The sequence below is a fragment of the Heterobasidion irregulare genome, assembly GCF_000320585.1.
Source record: "Heterobasidion irregulare TC 32-1 unplaced genomic scaffold scaffold_07, whole genome shotgun sequence".
In the NCBI taxonomy this organism is placed as follows: Eukaryota; Fungi; Basidiomycota; class Agaricomycetes; order Russulales; family Bondarzewiaceae; genus Heterobasidion; species Heterobasidion irregulare.
The window spans coordinates 655734-673731 of record NW_009258203.1 but is presented as its reverse complement, the minus strand read 5'-3'; the positions used below and the strand labels follow the sequence as shown (position 1 = coordinate 673731).

Here is a 17998-nt window from a genome sequence, read left to right as displayed (position 1 = left end):
TGTCAGGGGAAGGAGTTCCTCAACTTCCTTACCCCCTTTCTTCTCCTTGTGCCCTATTATTAGTCCGTTTAGTAATCGAAAGGCCCTTGATAATCCCCGCCCCCTTCGTCAGGTCGATAGTAGGGGTCCGCTTCGTCGTAATTTCCCGGATCGTCTAGGGCATCCCATGCGTCGAGCTCGGATCTAGTCCACGAGCTATTTCTTCGAGCCTCCGAATCAGTGCGGCGAGTTCTGCGGCTGCTTCGGTTATCCTCTCTTTCGTTCGTACGAAATCGAGCACTAGGAGGAGGCGATCTAGGCCGGTGTCGAATACTCCGGCCAGCAGTTGTTCCGCGTCCGAGGGTTGCCTGGTTTCCCCGACTCCGTCTTCCCTCATTTCTTCGATAGACGGGCGGTTCCTCCTCGTCGGTATTTCCTTGGGATAGGGGAAGACCTCGTATCCGGTGAGAGGGGGGAGTCGCGGTATGGCTATGCGCTGTAGGAACCTCTCGTTGTCTCGGTGGAGGGTGCTCCACGACCGTACGCGGAAACCTCCTTGGATTTGGCACAGGCGTGGGATGTTCTCCGGGACGTGGTATGTTCCAAGTGACAACTCGGAAAGGGTCGGTTCTGCTTGGCTGGACGTTTCCCAATTCTCCTCCGAAGAGGAGAGCTGGAAGGAGCTCTCGGTTGACATATTGGGAGAACTCGTCAGGGTGGATGAGGAGGGCTCGGGGTCGTCCATCATTGTGGGCGTACCAAGAGGCTGTGTCCGGGTCGGTTTGGAGGGCGAGCGTCCTGATCTGGAGACTGGCACTAGCCAGTCGTCGAGGTACGTCGCTATGTTCATTCCCGGGTTGTCCTGCCGAGAAGTTAGCGAGTCTTTGGAGGGCCATGGCTGTGGCCATTTGTATTACCGCGGAGATGGTGTTCCGCTGGAGGAGCGCGTCCGCGTGTCGCTCCAGTTCTCCGGCGTGAGGATCTGTACGAGGGGTAGGTCCTCCCATGGAGCTGGGAATCGGTCCACTAGTTGGTACTGGCGGAGGTGCAGTTTCTGATAGAACTGGTATTGGTTCAGCTTCTCCATGGCTTGGGAGTTGAGCTGCCGTTCTTGCTCGAAATCCCGAGGGACCTGCAACTCCACTATCTGGCGTGCCTTCACTAGGAGGTGGAACTCCCACTGGTAATTGGCCAAGGCTCGACTGGTTTCGGTCATCAGAACCTTCATGCCGTGGTGCATCTCGTGAGGCCCTCTCCGGTGAGGGTCTTCGGGTTCTTTCCCTTTCCTTGAACTTGGCATAGTCTTCGGCGTCGTCGTCGGAGAAGTTGTTGATATGAGGGGTGAGGAGGACCCCGGTAGATCCTGGTTGTTGAGGACTTGTTCCTCTATCAATTCGTCCAGCATCTGGTCGGTGAGGACTTGTTCCTCTTTCCACTCGTTCGACATCTGGATTGGCAACCATAAGGACGACATCGGGGGAGGAGTTTCTGGATGGAGACGAAGCATCGTGGTCATCGTGGAGGAGCATTCGAATGGGGAAAGTGTTTGAGAGGGAAAGAAGGTGAGAAGATGTTTTGTTGGAGTCCTCTTGTCGCTCCTTTTATAATCTTTGTTTCTCCTCTCAGGCTGTTCCCGGACGGGGTTTGTCGGGATATTGGTCATGGAAATCTTTCATGGCTTCTTCCGCCGTTCCTTTTAGGAGAGCGTAGGGCTCCCAGGTGTTGTCTGCTTCGGGATATCCCATCCATTTTACCAAGTATTTGGTTCCCCGTCCTTGCCGTTTTGAGTCCACGATCATTTCTACTTCGTAGTGTTCTTCATCGTTCAATACTTCCGGTATTGGTCGCGCGAAGTTTTCTCCGTGGGCTTCGGTTTCTCTATATTTAGTGAGCACTGCGGCGTGGAATACCGGGTGGATCTTCCACTGCGGAGGAATTTGGAGTTTGTACGCCAGGGTTCCCACTTTTCCCAGTATCTTGAAAGGGCCATATCGCCTAGGGGCGAGTTTGAACTTAGGATGGGTTGTCCGGATATGGGTTCCTTCTAGCCATACTTGGTCTCCTTCTTCCCATTGGGGAAGTTTCCTGTGAAGATCCCGGTCTCTGGCGTAGTTGCTGGCTATTTGTAGGCTAGCAGCGGCTTCTTCCTGAACTTCTATGATCGTCTTAATACGTTCAGCTACCGCAGGTACCTTTGTCTCCAGTGCCGTGTCAGCTGAATAGGGAGGGTTGAAGCCGTATAGCACTTCGAAAGGGGATTTTCCGGTGGCCGAATGCTTCCGTGTGTTATGTGAGAATTCGGCGAACGGCAGAAGGTCTACCCAATTGTCTTGATGGTAGTTGCAGAACGTTCTCAGGAACTGTTCGATTTCCTGGTTTACCCGTTCCGTTTCTCCATCTGTTTGGGGATGATAAGCCGTGCTGAGAGCGGCGGTGATTCCTAGCCGTGTCCAGAGTTCTCGGGTAAACTTGGCCGCAAATTGAGGGCCCCGATCGGATACTATTTTGGTCGGCAGTCCATGTCGATTGAAAACGTTATTTTGGAAAAGCGCGGTTGTTTCTTCTGCCGTGATCGTTTTCTTGCATGGGGTGATGACTATGCCTTTTGACAGACCTTGATCCACTACCACGTTAATTGAGTCGAAACCTTTGCTCTCGGGTAGGTCCGTGACGAAATCCGTTGAGATGAATCGCCAAGGAATGTTGGTGGTTTCCAGAGGGTGGATAGGTGGGTGTGTCTTGTGTGTCAAATTCTTCGTAGATTGGCATATGGCGCATCCATCCATGTATTCGTGGACGAATTTAGTCATGTTTTGCCACCAGTAGTGTCGTTGCACCATTTCCACTGTTTTTGCTCTACCCGGGTGTCCTACCGCGGGTGCATCATGATGTGTTTTGACGATGAGTCTTCGGATGTCGTCGTCTTTGGGGACGCATATGTGGCCGTTGCGTCTGGTGATTCCCTCTTCATGTGTCCAATGTCCCAATAATCCTCTCATCCCTTGTGGTCCTACTCGTAAGAGCTTTGCGAGGGCTATGCTCGTTAAGGCATCATGTTCCGATTTCGAGTGTCGGATGAGGGAAATGAGGTTTGAGGAGGCGATTTCCGTGGACTTTATATGCCGTGTCGGGGATGGTTCTACCAATGTTTCGTCGGATTTGTTGAAAAGCTTGGCCGGGAGTAAAATTTGAGATTTGTTGTCAGATTCTACCCCCTCACTTAGATCTGGACGCCTGGACAGAGCATCGGAGTGATTTGTTGATCCTGCTTTATAACTGAGTGTAAAGTCGAATCTGCTCAAATAAAGGCTCCAACGGGCGTGTCGTCGTGATAGGTCTCGCGCCGTTTGGAAATGTTCCAGATTTTTATGATCCGTCCAGATCTCGAAGGGGTGTCGTGCGCCTTCGAGGTAGTGATTCCAGTGTTCCAATGCTTTTATTATAGCCAAGAGTTCCCGGTCGTGAACATCGTAATTCCGCTCTGCTGGTGAAAACGATCCAGAGAGGAAAGCGACTGGGTGCCAGTCGCCATCTTTTCCTTCTTGTAGGAGGGTAGCTCCATAGGCGATTAGTGATGCGTCCGTTACTAATCGATATGGGTGCATGGGATCTGGATAGTTCAAGACGGGTTTACTGATAAAGGCTTTCTTTAACCGTTCGAAAGCTTCTTGGCATTTTGCAGTCCAGTTCCATTTCTCGTCCTTTTTGGTAAGGTCATGTAGGGGGCGCGCGATGAGTGAGAACTTGTCAATAAAGCGCCTGTAAAAATTCCCTAGGCCCAGGAAGGAGCGAATGTCGCGGACTGTGTGTGGGATTGGCCAATCTTTTATTGCGTCCACCTTTGAGTCCTCCATGGCGACATGGTCTTTTGAAATTGTATATCCCAGATATTGGAGTTTTTCCTTGTAAAACTCACATTTTTCGGGTTTCAAATATAGATCGTTGTCGCGTAGGATTTGGAAAACCTGGTTTAGGATTTTGACATGTTCCGCCATGGTTTTGGAGAAGACGAGGATGTCGTCCATATATACGGTTATCTTCCGGGCTGTGATGAGTTCCCTGAAGATCATGTTCATCATAGCTTGGAAGGTGGCTGGTGAGTTGGTTAGGCCGAAAAACATCACCGTAGGTTCGTAAGAACCTAACGGAGTGATGAAGCTCGCCTTCCACTCATCTCCTTCTTTGATGCGTATATTGTTGTATCCCCATCGCACATCCAATTTGCTAAAAATGATGGCCCCTTTTATCACGTCCAGTAGTTCTTGGATTAGTGGAAGGGGGCACACATTCGGGATGGTGTGCGAATTTAAGTGGCGATAGTCCTGTACCAGGCGTAGTTTTCCATCTTTTTTTCCTATAAAGAAAAATGGGGCTGCTGTTTGCGAGGTGGATCGGCGGATAGTTCCTCTCTCCAGATGTTCTTTGATGAATTTTCCTAATTCGTCGTGTTTTTCTGGGCTCAGGGCGTAGATTTTGGGCACTTGGGGTTTGAAGGTTGGTTTCAAGTCAATGGCATGATCCCAGTAAGTGTGTTCTGGGAGTCATTGTGACTTTCGTTCGCTAAAGATGTCCAAAAATTCGTGATGCGCCTTGGGAACTCTTTCCTTTAGATTGGTGACGATGATTTCGTCTTCCAGGTCTTGGTCGAAGCTGGCAAATCCTGACGGTTCGGGGGCCAGTTTCCGAATAACTGGGTCCCGGGTGGCCTGTTTTCCTGAGGGTTTGTCTGGGAGATCAGGTTCTCCCTCGTTTGGTGAAAGAGATGGCTTGTTTTGAGCCTTTCGTTTCTCTTCTGCGTATTTCCTTATGTCCTTTAGGAGCCATTTCCTTTTGAGGTATGCTCGTAGTCGGACACCAAACGTTCCGCTGTGATCGCGGAGTCCTACATCCTCCGATAACCTTCGGAGGTGTTCTAGGCGCTGTTTTTCGCGCTCGTTAATGCGTGGTTTGTGCCGTGGTTCCACGTCTGATAACCGCCTGCTATATGGCGGTTCTTCCCTTGCCCTAGTGAACCCATGTGGTTGCTGGCATTTCTGGGGGCACCGATCGAAGTGCACTTCACGTCGCCTCCACTCGATGGAGGGATCGTGGTATTTCAGCCAATCTGTTCCTAGGATAAGGTCGTCTTTCCCTAGATTGGAGATAAACATCTGGACGCGCTCAGTATGCGTTCGTCCACTGATGTCCCGAATGGTGAGGTTCACATCCAAGGCGGATCGGATGAGACCTGCTTTATTGATGGTGTCATCGACATTCCGGACGCGAATGGGGTTGTTGAGTGTGTAGGTGGGGAAACGATGTCTTTTGACCCAAGTTTCGTTTACTATAACCCCTTCGCATGCCGAGTCGATGGTTGCCTTTGCTCCAGCGTTTTGACTCCTGTTTGATACTTTCACATTCAGGCGTATGGGGGTGATGATACGGTCGTTCATTGCTCCGATACGAATACAAGTGCGGGCATCAAACTCGGGTCGTCCTTGACCTCTCTCCTTCGCTGGTGAGGGAGAGGTCAGGAAAAACGCTCCGCGTGTCCCAAGATCACTTCTCTTGCTTCATCTTCCCCTAGTTCTCCGAGTACTGCTCCGATTCGAGCAGAATGACTGACGCTTCCGTCTCCCCGTCGTCCGTTAGGTAACATAGCGCGTTGCCCATGGTTCGTTTGGGGTCGTCCGGATGAGGTAGAGTGAGGACGTTCCATCGAAGGACCAGGTTGTGGTACCCGCTGGTCGTTGCGAGGGACATCCTCTGTCTCCATTCCTCGATATATTCCCGCTTGGTTTCCCATAGCGGGTGCGTCGTCTTCTCCTTCCAAATCAACCGCGCGGTTTCTTCTCCCTGTCGTACCCATGCGTCTCTTCGAGTTTCCTCGAGTCGGTTGAACGCCTCTGCGTCGTGACGGGCAGTCAGTATTCCAGTGTCCTGTTTTTCCGCAATGGTAACAGGCGCTTGGAGGCTTGCCGTCATATTTCCGTTTTTGGCTAAGGGCATTGCGCTTGCGTGTCGCGTCAATGTCCATGTCAACGACTTGGTTGTTCATTCTACGAGGGGCGTTTGTGGAATTGTAGCGGGGAGAGATTTGGTTATGAAAACGAATCAGATAATCGCTTCGAAAGGAGGTGGAGTTGGCGAGGATGGCTTTTTGAGCTGTTCTGGCTCGCAGCCGTCTGTCTATTTCGCAGGCTGTATTGATCCAGTCCTGAATGGTATCCTTTGGCTGGACTTCCTTGTCGTAAATTTTGTCCATAACGCGCGGGTCTAACCCGCGTTGGAAGTAAGGGACCTGCTCTTTATCGGAGATGTCGGCGTCGGCGGCGATGAGAATGAATTGGTTGGAGTATTCATCAACCGTCATTCGTCCTTGGGAGAAGGCCATGAGTGCGCTTCGCGCTTTGTCGGTCTTGCCCGTCTCCCTAAACTGTAGCTTGAACTTTGCTAGGAAGTCCTTCCAGGTGCCTAGATCGGTGGGAGGGTCCGCTCCTACTGATTTTAGGAGAAAGTTTTCCACCCAAGCTCCTGCCGTGCCATATCTCATGCATGAGAGCACAAGGGATATTTTGTCTTGATCGGTCCTGTACCGATCGGATTCTGCTGCGAAAAGAAGGAGGCATTGGAGCATGAATTTCTGGGATTCAATGCGGTTGCCTGTGTAGTTGTCTGGGAGTTTGACTTTTCCTCTTCCGGGTTGTACTGTCGTGGAAGGGGTGTTTGTAGAAGTCGAAGCTTGTCCCGACATTTCGGCGAGTGGTTCGTTTCGGGTGTTGATCGGTGTTTGGTCTGGTGAGTCGGAGTCTGATTCCGAGGTTGTTTCCTCTTGCTCCGAGTCTTCGGGGATTACCGGCGCCGGTTCCCTGTATTGTGGGGCTAGTTCCCACTGAGCTTCTGTTTCGTTCCAAATATCCTCTTCCTCTGTTCCGTCTTCAAGGGTGAAGTAATAACGCCCGTTTCGGTATGAGCAGTTATCGTAATTCGGAGGGGCAGTTCCGTTATTGTCTTCGTAGACCCAGAAGTCCCCTTCGCGCCGGATAGGGCGATTGTTGTGACGGAGTTGGTTATTGATAAGTCTAGTGCCGGGTGGGTATTCCTGGCCTAGGTCTTGCTCCAGAGTGTGTGCAGTAACGCTTTCTCAATGGGGGTCTATATCCCCACTGAGCAAGGTTATGAGAGAGGGTGTGGCAGCAAGCTAGTGCGAGCAAGGTAGGGGCAGAAGAGTCTATTCTAGTGTTACGACTGCTCGTCGGTAACCCCAAGAGTAGGAGGTTCTTCCCTAGGTCACTCGTGGAGGATGTGTGGAACGGTGGTCTCGACTGTACGTGTAGCACAGGAGCCAGAAGTGTATTGCGATATAGCAATGAAGACTGCAGTAGGAAGACTGCAGTAGACGAAGCACTGTGGTAGGGAGACCACAGTGAACGAAGGAGTACTGTAGGAAGACAGTACTGAACGAAGAGAATAGACTGAAGATCCTCAGCCTATTCTATGGGCCTTTTATACTACTTTAGGAAGTAGGGCGTGAGAATACCGAATATGTATCTGTAGGTATTCTCTGAGTCGTCTCTCTCAATCACGACTACTCTTGTGCTTCTCCGTTCGTCTCCTTCCGGCCAGGAAAGACTAGGAGGTTCATGCCCTGTGTGTGAGTAATTTATAAGGCGGCGTTCCATGCCCGCTAATACAATAGGCCCGTGATACTCGACCAACGATAAGGTGATCCGTTGGGAGTGGATGACCAAGGTTATTATCTGTACCTTGTTGTACGCCTCTCCTTGTGAGGCCGCTTGATATTTGTGATGATCGTGTCAGTATAGACCGCCGTTAAGGCCCGACAGAACGTGATCATAACACATCCTCCACGAGTGACCTAGGGAAGAACCTCCTACTCTTGGGGTTATCGAACGAGCAGTTCGTAACATAGAGTGTGCAGGCATAAGGTTGTTGGTTCAATTCTAGTGATGGGCAAGTTTATAATAAGGTGTGACTTTAGTTTGATTAGTAAGCTCTATACATACTCTATGATTGGAGGTGTAGTAATAGTAGAGAAACCATAGAACTAGGTTGGTTGATATTTTTCCAAAAATCCATATGATAAATTAGGTTTAATTAGCTCTAATTAGATTCTATAATTTTAGGATTAGAGAGGGGGCAAGCTAAAAATCCTTAATAGTAATTGGTAAAAATATAGCTATGTTTATGCTTAACTATGGTTAATTCAATATAGAGCTTTTTCCTAATGTAGTATAAAAAGCCCATAGAATAGGCTAAGGATCTTTAATCTATTCTCTTTATTCAGTACTATCCTCTTACAATACTCTTTGTCTCCATACTACAGATATTGCAATATCATCTACTCCTATGCTACTCATATAGTCAAGACTATCATTTTACTCTTCCTCATTAAGCGACCTAGGGAAAAACTTTCCACTCTTAGGATTATTAAACAAGCAGTTTATAACAGACTTCCCTCTTCTTAGAGTCCACTATATCAGAGGAGAGACTAGTTCCCTGGATGAGTGACAAAAAACAAGCCATGAACAAAGCCAATGAAAATATAGAAGAGTATATACAATAGCTTAACAAGAATAAGAGGCACTAAGAAGAGGTATGGAGAGTTCTTGAGCAGAACAAACAAGACAACTAGCATGTCCAGGCCAAAGAGTAGAAGCTAGCTAGACAGGTCAAGCAACCACTCCCATATTCTTTTTTATCCCTACCCCTCATCCATAAAGGAACAGGCAAGATCATCTTTTTTGATAGAGAATCCTACCTTACAGCCCCTGTTGCATATCTTATGGGACTCATAAAAGGCATTTCCAATAGTGAGTTTGTGTCTGGGCCAACTAGACTCAAGATAACCAGGGCCTTAGAGATACTACAGAAGGAAAGAGCTTTCATTAGGCATGCTCAAAGGTCATTGCAGATCAGAGAAGGTATATCTATAGCTCGTATCATTATGGGACAGAGGATGTTGATGGGATTCAACAATGTAAGGCTCCTCTATAACACATTCCACCCTAATGATGACCCTACCCTTACCAATGAGTATTACATGCCTACCATGGCTATGATGTTATGATCACGTTCTGTCGGGCCTTAACGGCGGTCTATACCGACACGATCATCACAAATATCAAGCGGCCTCACCTTGTGAGGCGTACAAACAAGGTACAGATAACCTTGGTCATCCTCTCCCAACGGATCACCTTATCGTTGGTCGAGTATCACGGGCCTATTGCAATAGCGGGCATGGAACGCCGCCTTACAAACTACTCACACATCGGGCATTGAGCTCCTAGTCTTTCCTGGCCGGAAGGAGACTAACGGAGAAACACAAGAGTAGTCGTTATTGAGAGAGAACGACTTAGAGTATACCTACGGATACATATATGGTATTCTCACGCCCTACTTCCTAAAGTAGTATAAAAGGCCCATAGAGTAGGCTGAGGTTCTTCAGTCTATTCTCTTCGTTCTGGTACTGTCTTCCTACAGTACCCTTCGTTCCCCTGTATCTTCACATACAGGAACCTCCATTCTACTGCAGCCTTCTACTGCAGTCTCCATTGCTATATCGCAATACACTTCTGGCTCCTGTGCTACACGTACAGTCGAGACCACCGTTCCACACATCCTCCACGAGCGACCTAGGGAAGAACCTCCTACTCTTGGGGTTACCGACGAGCAGTCGTAACACTAGAATAGACTCTTCTGCCCCTACCTTGCTCGCACTAGCTTGCTGCCACACCCTCTCTCATAACCTTGCTCAGTGGGGATATAGACCCCCATTGAGAAAGCGTTACTGCACACATTCTGGAGCAAGACCTAGGCCAGGAATATCCACCCGGCACTAGACGTATCAATAACCAACTCCGTCACAACAATCGCCCTATCCGGCGTGAAGGGGACTTCTGGGTCTACGAAGACAATAACGGAACTGCCCCTCCGAATTACGATAACTGCTCATACCGAAACGGGCGTTATTACTTCACCCTTGAAGACGGAACAGAGGAAGAGGATATTTGGAACGAAACAGAAGCTCAGTGGGAACTAGCCCCACAATACAGGGAACCGGCGCCGGTAATCCCCGAAGACTCGGAGCAAGAGGAAACAACCTCGGAATCAGACTCCGACTCACCAGACCAAACACCGATCAACACCCGAAACGAACCACTCGCCGAAATGTCGGGACAAGCTTCGACTTCTACAAACACCCCTTCCGCAACAGTACAACCCGGAAGGGGAAAAGTCAAACTCCCAGACAATTACACGGGCGACCGCATTGAATCCCAGAAATTCATGCTCCAATGCCTCCTTCTTTTCGCAGCAGAATCCGATCGGTACAAGACCGATCAAGACAAAATATCCCTTGTGCTCTCATGCATGAGATACGGCACGGTGGGAGCTTGGGCAGAGAACTTTCTCCTCAGATCAGTAGGAGCAGATCCACCTACCGACCTAGGCACCTGGAAGGACTTTTTAGCAAAGTTCAAATTACAGTTTAGGGAGACGGGCAAGACCGACAAAGCGCGGAGCGCTCTCATGGCCTTCTCCCAAGGACGAATGACGGTTGATGAATACTCCAACCAATTCATTCTCATTGCCGCCGATGCCGACATCTCCGAAAAAGAGCAGGTCCCTTACTTCCAACGCGGACTAGACCCGCGCGTCATGGACAAAATATATGACAAGGAAGTTCAGCCCAAGGATACCATTCAGGACTGGATCAATACAGCCTGCGAAATAGATGGACGGCTGCGGGCCAGAACAGCTCAAAAGGCCATCCTCGCCAACTCCACCTCCTTTCGAAGCGATTATCTGAATCGTTTCCATAACCAAATCTCTCCCCGCTACAACTCCACAAACGCCCCTCGCAGAATGAACAACCAAGTCGTTGACATGGACATTGACGCGACACGCAAGCGCAATGCCCTTAGCCAAAAACGGAAACATGACGGCAAGCCTCCTGGCGCCTGTTACTATTGCGGAAAAACAGGACACTGGAATACTGACTGCCCGTCACTACGCAGAGGCGTTCGACCGATTCGAGGAAACTCGAAGAGACGCATGGGTACAACAGGGAGAAGAAGCCGCGCGGTTGATTGGGAAGGAGAAGACGATGCACCCGCTATGGGAAACCAAGCGGGAATATATCGAGGAATGGAGACAGAGGATGTTCATCGCAACAACCAGCGGGTACCACAACCTGGTCCTTCGATGGAATGTCCTCACTCTACCCCATCCGGACGACCCCAGACGAACCATGGGCAGCGCGCTATGCTACCTAACGGACGACGGGGAGACGGAAGTGTCAGTCATTCTGCTCGAATCGGAGCAGTGCTCGGAGAATTAGGAGAAGATGAAGCCAGAGAAGTAATCTTGGGACACGCGGAGCGTTTTTCCTGACCTCTCCCTCACCAGCGAAGGAGAGAGGTCAAGGACGACCCGAGTTTGATGCCCGCACTTGTATTCGTATCGGAGCAATGAACGACCGTATCATCACCCCCATACGCCTGAACGTGAAAGTATCAAACAGGAGTCAAAACGCTGGAGCAAAGGCAACCATCGACTCGGCCTGCGAAGGGGTTATAGTAAACGAAACTTGGGTCAAAAGACATCGTTTCCCCACCTATACACTCAACAACCCCATTCGCGTCCGGAACGTCGATGACACCATTAACAAAGCAGGTCTCATCCGATCCGCCTTGGATGTGAACCTCACCATTCGGGACATCAGTGGACGAATGCATACTGAGCGCGTCCAGATGTTTATCTCCAATCTAGGGAAGGACGACCTTATCCTGGGAACAGATTGGTTGAAATACCACGATCCCTCCATCGAATGGAGGTGACGTGAAGTGCACTTCGATCGGTGCCCCCAGAAATGCCAGCAACCATATGGGTTCACCAGGGCAAGGGAAGAACCGCCATACAGCAGGCGGTTATCAGACGTGGAGCCACGGCATAAACCACGCATCAACGAGCGCGAAAAACAGCGCCTAGAACATCTCCGAAGACTATCGGAAGATGTAGGACTCCGCGATCACAGCGGAACGTTTGGCGTCCAACTACGAGCATACCTCAAAAGGAAATGGCTCCTAAAGGACATAAGGAAATACGCAGAAGAGAAACAAAAGGCTCAAGACAAGCCATCTCTTTCACCAAACGAGGGAGAACCTGATCTCCCAGACAAACCCTCAGGAAAACAAGCCGCCCGGGACCCAGTTATTCGGAAACTAGCCCCCGAACCGTCAGGATTTGCCAGCTTCGACCAAGACCTGGAAGACGAAATCATCGTCACCAATCTAAAGGAAAGAGTTCCCAAGGCGCATCACGAATTTTTGGACATCTTTAGCGAACGAAAGTCACAATGACTCCCAGAACACACTTACTGGGACCATGCCATTGACTTGAAACCGACTTTCAAACCTCAAGTGCCCAAAATCTACGCCCTGAGCCCAGAAAAACACGACGAATTAGGAAAATTCATCAAAGAACATCTGGAGAGAGGAACCATCCATCGATCCACCTCACAAACAGCAGCCCCATTTTTCTTTATAGGAAAAAAAGATGGAAAACTACGCCCGGTACAGGACTATCGCCACTTAAATTCGCACACCATCCCGAATGTGTGCCCCCTTCCACTAATCCAAGAACTACTGGATGTGATAAAAGGGGCCATCATTTTTAGCAAGTTGGATGTGCGATGGGGATACAACAATATACGCATCAAAGAAGGAGATGAGTGGAAGGCGAGCTTCATCACTCCGTTAGGTTCTTACGAACCTACGGTGATGTTTTTCGGCCTAACCAACTCACCAGCCACCTTCCAAGCTATGATGAACATGATCTTCAGGGAACTCATCACAGCCCGGAAGATAACCGTATATATGGACGACATCCTCGTCTTCTCCAAAACCATGGCGGAACATGTCAAAATCCTAAACCAGGTTTTCCAAATCCTACGCGACAACGATCTATATTTGAAACCCGAAAAATGTGAGTTTTACAAGGAAAAACTCCAATATCTGGGATATACAATTTCAAAAGACCATGTCGCCATGGAGGACTCAAAGGTGGACGCAATAAAAGATTGGCCAATCCCACGCACAGTCCGCGACATTCGCTCCTTCCTGGGCCTAGGGAATTTTTACAGGCGCTTTATTGACAAGTTCTCACTCATCGCGCGCCCCCTACATGACCTTACCAAAAAGGACGAGAAATGGAACTGGACTGCAAAATGCCAAGAAGCTTTCGAACGGTTAAAGAAAGCCTTTATCAGTAAACCCGTCTTGAACTATCCAGATCCCATGCACCCATATCGATTAGTAACGGACGCATCACTAATCGCCTATAGAGCTACCCTCCTACAAGAAGGAAAAGATGGCGACTGGCACCCAGTCGCTTTCCTCTCTGGATCGTTTTCACCAGCAGAGCGGAATTACGATGTTCACGACCGGGAACTCTTGGCTATAATAAAAGCATTGGAACACTGGAATCACTACCTCGAAGGCGCGCGACACCCCTTCGAGATTTGGACAGATCATAAAAACCTGGAACATTTCCAAACGGCGCGAGACCTATCACGACGACACGCCCGTTGGAGCCTTTATTTGAGCAGATTCGACTTTACACTCAGCTATAAAGCAGGATCAACAAATCACTCCGATGCTCTGTCCAGGCGTCCAGATCTAAGTGAGGGAGTAGAATCTGACAACAAATCTCAAATTTTACTCCCGGCCAAGCTTTTCAACAAATCCGACGAAACATTGGTAGAACTATCCCCGACACGGCATATAAAGTCCACGGAAATCGCCTCCTCAAACCTCATTTCCCTCATCCGACACTCGAAATCGGAACATGATGCCTTAACAAGGGTAGCCCTCGCAAAGCTCTTACGAGTGGGACCACAAGGGATGAGAGGATTATTGGGACATTGGACATATGAAGAGGGAATCACCAGACACAACGGCCACATATGCGTCCCCAAAGACGACGCCATCCGAAGACTCATCGTCAAAACACATCATGATGCACCTGCGGTAGGACACCCGGGTAGAGCAAAAACATTAGAAATGGTGCAACGACACTACTGGTGGCAAAACATGACTAAATTCGTCCACGAATATGTGGATGGATGTGCCATATGCCAGTCCACGAAGAACTTGACACACAAGACACACCCACCTATCCACCCTCTGGAAACCACCAACGTCCCTTGGCGATTCATCTCGACAGATTTCGTCACGGACCTACCCGAAAGCAAAGGTTTCGACTCAATTAACGTGGTAGTGGATCAAGGTCTGTCAAAAGGCATAGTCATCACCCCATGCAAGAAAACGATCACGGCAGAAGAAACAACCGTGCTTTTCCAAAATAACATTTTCAATCGACATGGACTGCCGACCAAAATAGTGTCCGATCGGGGCCCTCAATTTGCGGCCAAATTCACCCGAGAACTCTGGAAACGGCTAGGAATCACCGCCGCTCTCAGCACGGCGTATCATCCCCAAACAGATGGAGAGACGGAACGGGTAAACCAGGAAATCGAGCAATTCCTGAGAACGTTCTGCAACTACCATCAGGACAATTGGGTAGACCTTTTGCCGTTCGCCGAATTCTCACATAACACACGGAAACACTCGGCCACCGGGAAATCCCCTTTCGAAGTGCTATACGGTTTCAATCCCCCCTATTCAGCTGACACAGCGCTGGAGACAAAGGTACCTGCGGTAGCTGAACGCATTAGGACGATCACAGAAGTTCAGGAAGAAGCCGCTGCTAGCTTACAAATAGCCAGCAATTACGCCAAAGACCGGGATCTTCACAGGAAACTTCCCCAATGGGAGGAAGGAGACCAAGTATGGTTAGAAGGAACCCACATTCGGACAACCCATCCTAAGTTCAAGCTCGCCCCTAGGCGATATGGCCCTTTCAAGATACTGGGAAAAGTGGGAACCCTGGCGTACAAACTCCAAATTCCTCCGCAGTGGAAGATCCACCCGGTATTCCACGCCGCAGTGCTCACTAAATATAGAGAAACCGAAGCCCACGGAGAAAACTTCGCGCGACCAATACCGGAAGTATTGAACGATGAAGAGCATTATGAAGTGGAAATGATCGTGGATTCAAAACGGCAAGGACGGGGAACCAAATACTTGGTCAAATGGATGGGATATCCCGAATCAGACAACACCTGGGAGCCCTACACTCTCCTAAAAGGAACGGCGGAAGAAGCCATGAAAGATTTCCATGACCAATACCCTGACAAACCTCGTCCGGGAACAGCCTGAGAGGAGAAACGAAGGTTTATAAAAGGAGCGACAAGAGGACTCCAACAAGAACATCTTCTCACCTTTTCCCCTCTCAAACACATTCCCCTTTCGAATGCTCCTCCACGACGACCACGATGCTTCGTCTCCATCCAGAAACTCCTCCCCCGATGTCGTCCTTATGGTCGCCAATCCAGATGTCGAACGAGTGGAAAGAGGAACAAGTCCTCACCGACCAGATGCTGGACGAATTGATAGAGGAACAAGTCCTCAACAACCAAGATCTACCGGTGTCCTCCTCACTCCCCATCTCAACAACTTCTCCGACGACGACGCCGAAGACTATGGCAAGTTCAAGGAAAGGGAAAGAACCCGAAGACCCTCACCGGAGAGGGCCTCACGAGATGCACCACGGCATGAAGGTTCTGATGACCGAAACCAGTCGAGCCTTGGCCAATTACCAGTGGGAGTTCCACCTCCTAGTGAAGGCACGCCAAATAGTGGAGTTGCAGGTCCCTCGGGATTTCGAGCAAGAACGGCAGCTCAACTCCCAAGCCATGGAGAAGCTGAACCAATACCAGTTCTATCAGAAACTGCACCTCCGCCAGTACCAACTAGTGGACCGATTCCCAGCTCCATGGGAGGACCTACCCCTCGTACAGATCCTTACGCCGGAGAACTGGAGCGACACGCGGACGCGCTCCTCCAGCGGAACACCATCTCCGCGGTAATACAAATGGCCACAGCCATGGCCCTCCAAAGACTCGCTAACTTCTTGGCAGGACAACCCGGGAATGAACATAGCGGCGTACCTCGACGACTGGCTAGTGCCAGTCTCCAGATCAGAACGCTCGCCCTCCAAACCGACCCGGACACAGCCTCCTGGTACGCCCACAATGACGGGCGACCCCGAGCCCTCCTCATCCACCCTGACGAGTTCTCCCAATACGTCAACCAAGAGCTCCTTCCAGCTCTCCTCTTCAGAGGAGAATTGGGAAACGTCCAGCCAAGCAGAACCGACCCTTTCCGAGTTGTCACTTGGAACGTACCACGTCCCGGAGAACATCCCACGCCTGTACCAAATCCAAGGAGGGTTCCGCGTACGGTCGTGGAGCGCCCTCCACCGAGACAACGAGAGGTTCCTACAGCGCATAGCCATACCGCGACTCCCCCCTCTCACCGGATACGAGGTTTTCCCTTATCCCAAGGAAATACCGACGAGGAGGAACCGCCCGTCTATCGAAGAAATGAGGGAAGACGGAGTCGGGGAAACCAGGCAACCCTCGGACGCGGAACAACTGCTGGCCGGAGTATTCGACACCGGCCTAGATCGCCTCCTCCTAGTGCTCGATTTCGTACGAACGAAAGAGAGGATAACCGAAGCAGCCGCAGAACTCGCCGCACTGATTCGGAGGCTCGAAGAAATAGCTTGTGGACTAGATCCGAGCTTGATGCATGGGATGCTCTAGACAATCCAGGAAATTACGACGAAGCGGACCCCTACTACCGACCTGACGAAGGGGGCGGGGATTATCAGGGACCCTTCGACTATTAAACGGACTAATAGTAGGGCACAAGGAGAAGAAAGGGGGTAAGGAAGTTAAGGAACTCCTTCCCCGGGACAAAACGCATCCGAAACGATGTAAAACTATCCATCGTCCGCAACGACGTAAAACTAGGATCGTCCCTCAAGACGTTAAACTGTACGACCTCGTCCGAAACAGACGTTAAACTACCCCGCGTCCGGAATGACGTCTAAACTATCGGACCTGCATGTCTTAAAACTGTGAAAAGATAAGAAGGCAGGGGAAGTACCTGACCATTTTAGTCCTAGGTTCAAATGATGGTACGAATCAAGGACAACAGCGGGCATAATTCCACGTACGACCTACGGCGGAACCTTTCACATCCTCGCTGTCAAGGAGTAATCTGACAGATGCATCGAGCGTCCCATTTGGATCCTCAGTTTTACAGGGTTTTTTCCGCATTAGGGAACCCTCTACATGACATATTCTCTACTCGTAGGTGTCGACAAGCAGGCCCTTCGCCTTGGTACAGCGAAGTGCCCATACATAACCGGTTGCAAGTCCGAGTCAAGAAATTATGATGCATAACTCGTAACGTGAACCCTCACAGTCAAGGTCTGACTGGTGTTTTGGGACGTCCCACTTTGGATCTCCCGTTTTACAGGATCGTTTCCGCATTAGGGGATCCTACAGCTGGCGCATGAGATGATGTAGAGAGCGGGCCGCCTCTACCTCACAAGTCTTCCTATAATGATGCGAGGCCACAAAACACATCCGGAACGATGTAAAACTACCAAAGGCTTGGTCCGCAATGACTATAAACTACTAGGGTCCGCAATGACGTTAAACTAGTCCTCGTCCGAAATGACGGAAAACTATCCACGTCCGAAATGACGGAAAACTATCACCGTCCGAGATGACGCTAAACTACCATTGACCAAAGGAGTGTGGTTGCATTCTGGCGAAGCGCGGAAGGACTCGCGTCACAGAACCCTGCCTATAAAAGGTCGAAGCGCTTCCGATATTCACTCGCTTTTCGGTAAAAGAATATCGGGTCGTCTTGGTTCAAATCCAAGCGAGGGGTCTGGGGACATGGAAGAGCAAGCATCTCTTCATGGAGCGCTCAGTCTAGTCTTGGAGTTGAAGTACAAGAAATTCCGCTCCAAGACCTAGTCAGGAGGCAACTAGGACACGTGCCTCGAGTCGAAGATCTAGTAGGAAGGGACTAGGTCA

At 49.9% G+C, this 17998-nt stretch overlaps 6 protein-coding genes across 6 annotated transcripts; 3 read left to right on the top strand and 3 right to left on the bottom strand.

The window, feature by feature from the left end:
* Positions 1-68: 68 nt before the first annotated feature.
* Positions 69-1508, bottom strand: HETIRDRAFT_322922 (uncharacterized protein; the record flags this gene model as incomplete). Its single annotated transcript, XM_009549918.1, has 1 exon — positions 69-1508. One exon carries the CDS (start codon positions 1506-1508, stop codon positions 69-71), a length of 1440 nt encoding a protein of 479 aa, XP_009548213.1.
* A 3537-nt stretch (positions 1509-5045) lies between these two features.
* Positions 5046-5411, bottom strand: HETIRDRAFT_48723 (uncharacterized protein; the record flags this gene model as incomplete). Its single annotated transcript, XM_009549629.1, has 1 exon — positions 5046-5411. A coding segment is annotated over one exon (366 nt), but the record flags the coding sequence as incomplete, so codon positions are not given.
* Positions 5412-5488: 77 nt separating this feature from the next.
* HETIRDRAFT_321657 (uncharacterized protein) lies at positions 5489-6712 on the bottom strand (the record flags this gene model as incomplete). Its single annotated transcript, XM_009549917.1, has 1 exon — positions 5489-6712. One exon carries the CDS (start codon positions 6710-6712, stop codon positions 5489-5491), a length of 1224 nt encoding a protein of 407 aa, XP_009548212.1.
* A 3437-nt stretch (positions 6713-10149) lies between these two features.
* On the top strand, positions 10150-11373 carry HETIRDRAFT_322032 (uncharacterized protein; the record flags this gene model as incomplete). The annotated part of the gene is made up of 1 exon (XM_009549916.1): positions 10150-11373. The coding sequence occupies one exon, from the start codon at positions 10150-10152 to the stop codon at positions 11371-11373; it is 1224 nt and encodes a 407-aa protein (XP_009548211.1).
* Positions 11374-14840: 3467 nt separating this feature from the next.
* On the top strand, positions 14841-15170 carry HETIRDRAFT_247621 (uncharacterized protein; the record flags this gene model as incomplete). Its single annotated transcript, XM_009549915.1, has 1 exon — positions 14841-15170. A coding segment is annotated over one exon (330 nt), but the record flags the coding sequence as incomplete, so codon positions are not given.
* A 184-nt stretch (positions 15171-15354) lies between these two features.
* Positions 15355-16794, top strand: HETIRDRAFT_322192 (uncharacterized protein; the record flags this gene model as incomplete). The annotated part of the gene is made up of 1 exon (XM_009549914.1): positions 15355-16794. The coding sequence occupies one exon, from the start codon at positions 15355-15357 to the stop codon at positions 16792-16794; it is 1440 nt and encodes a 479-aa protein (XP_009548209.1).
* Between the last annotated feature and the right edge of the window lie 1204 nt (positions 16795-17998).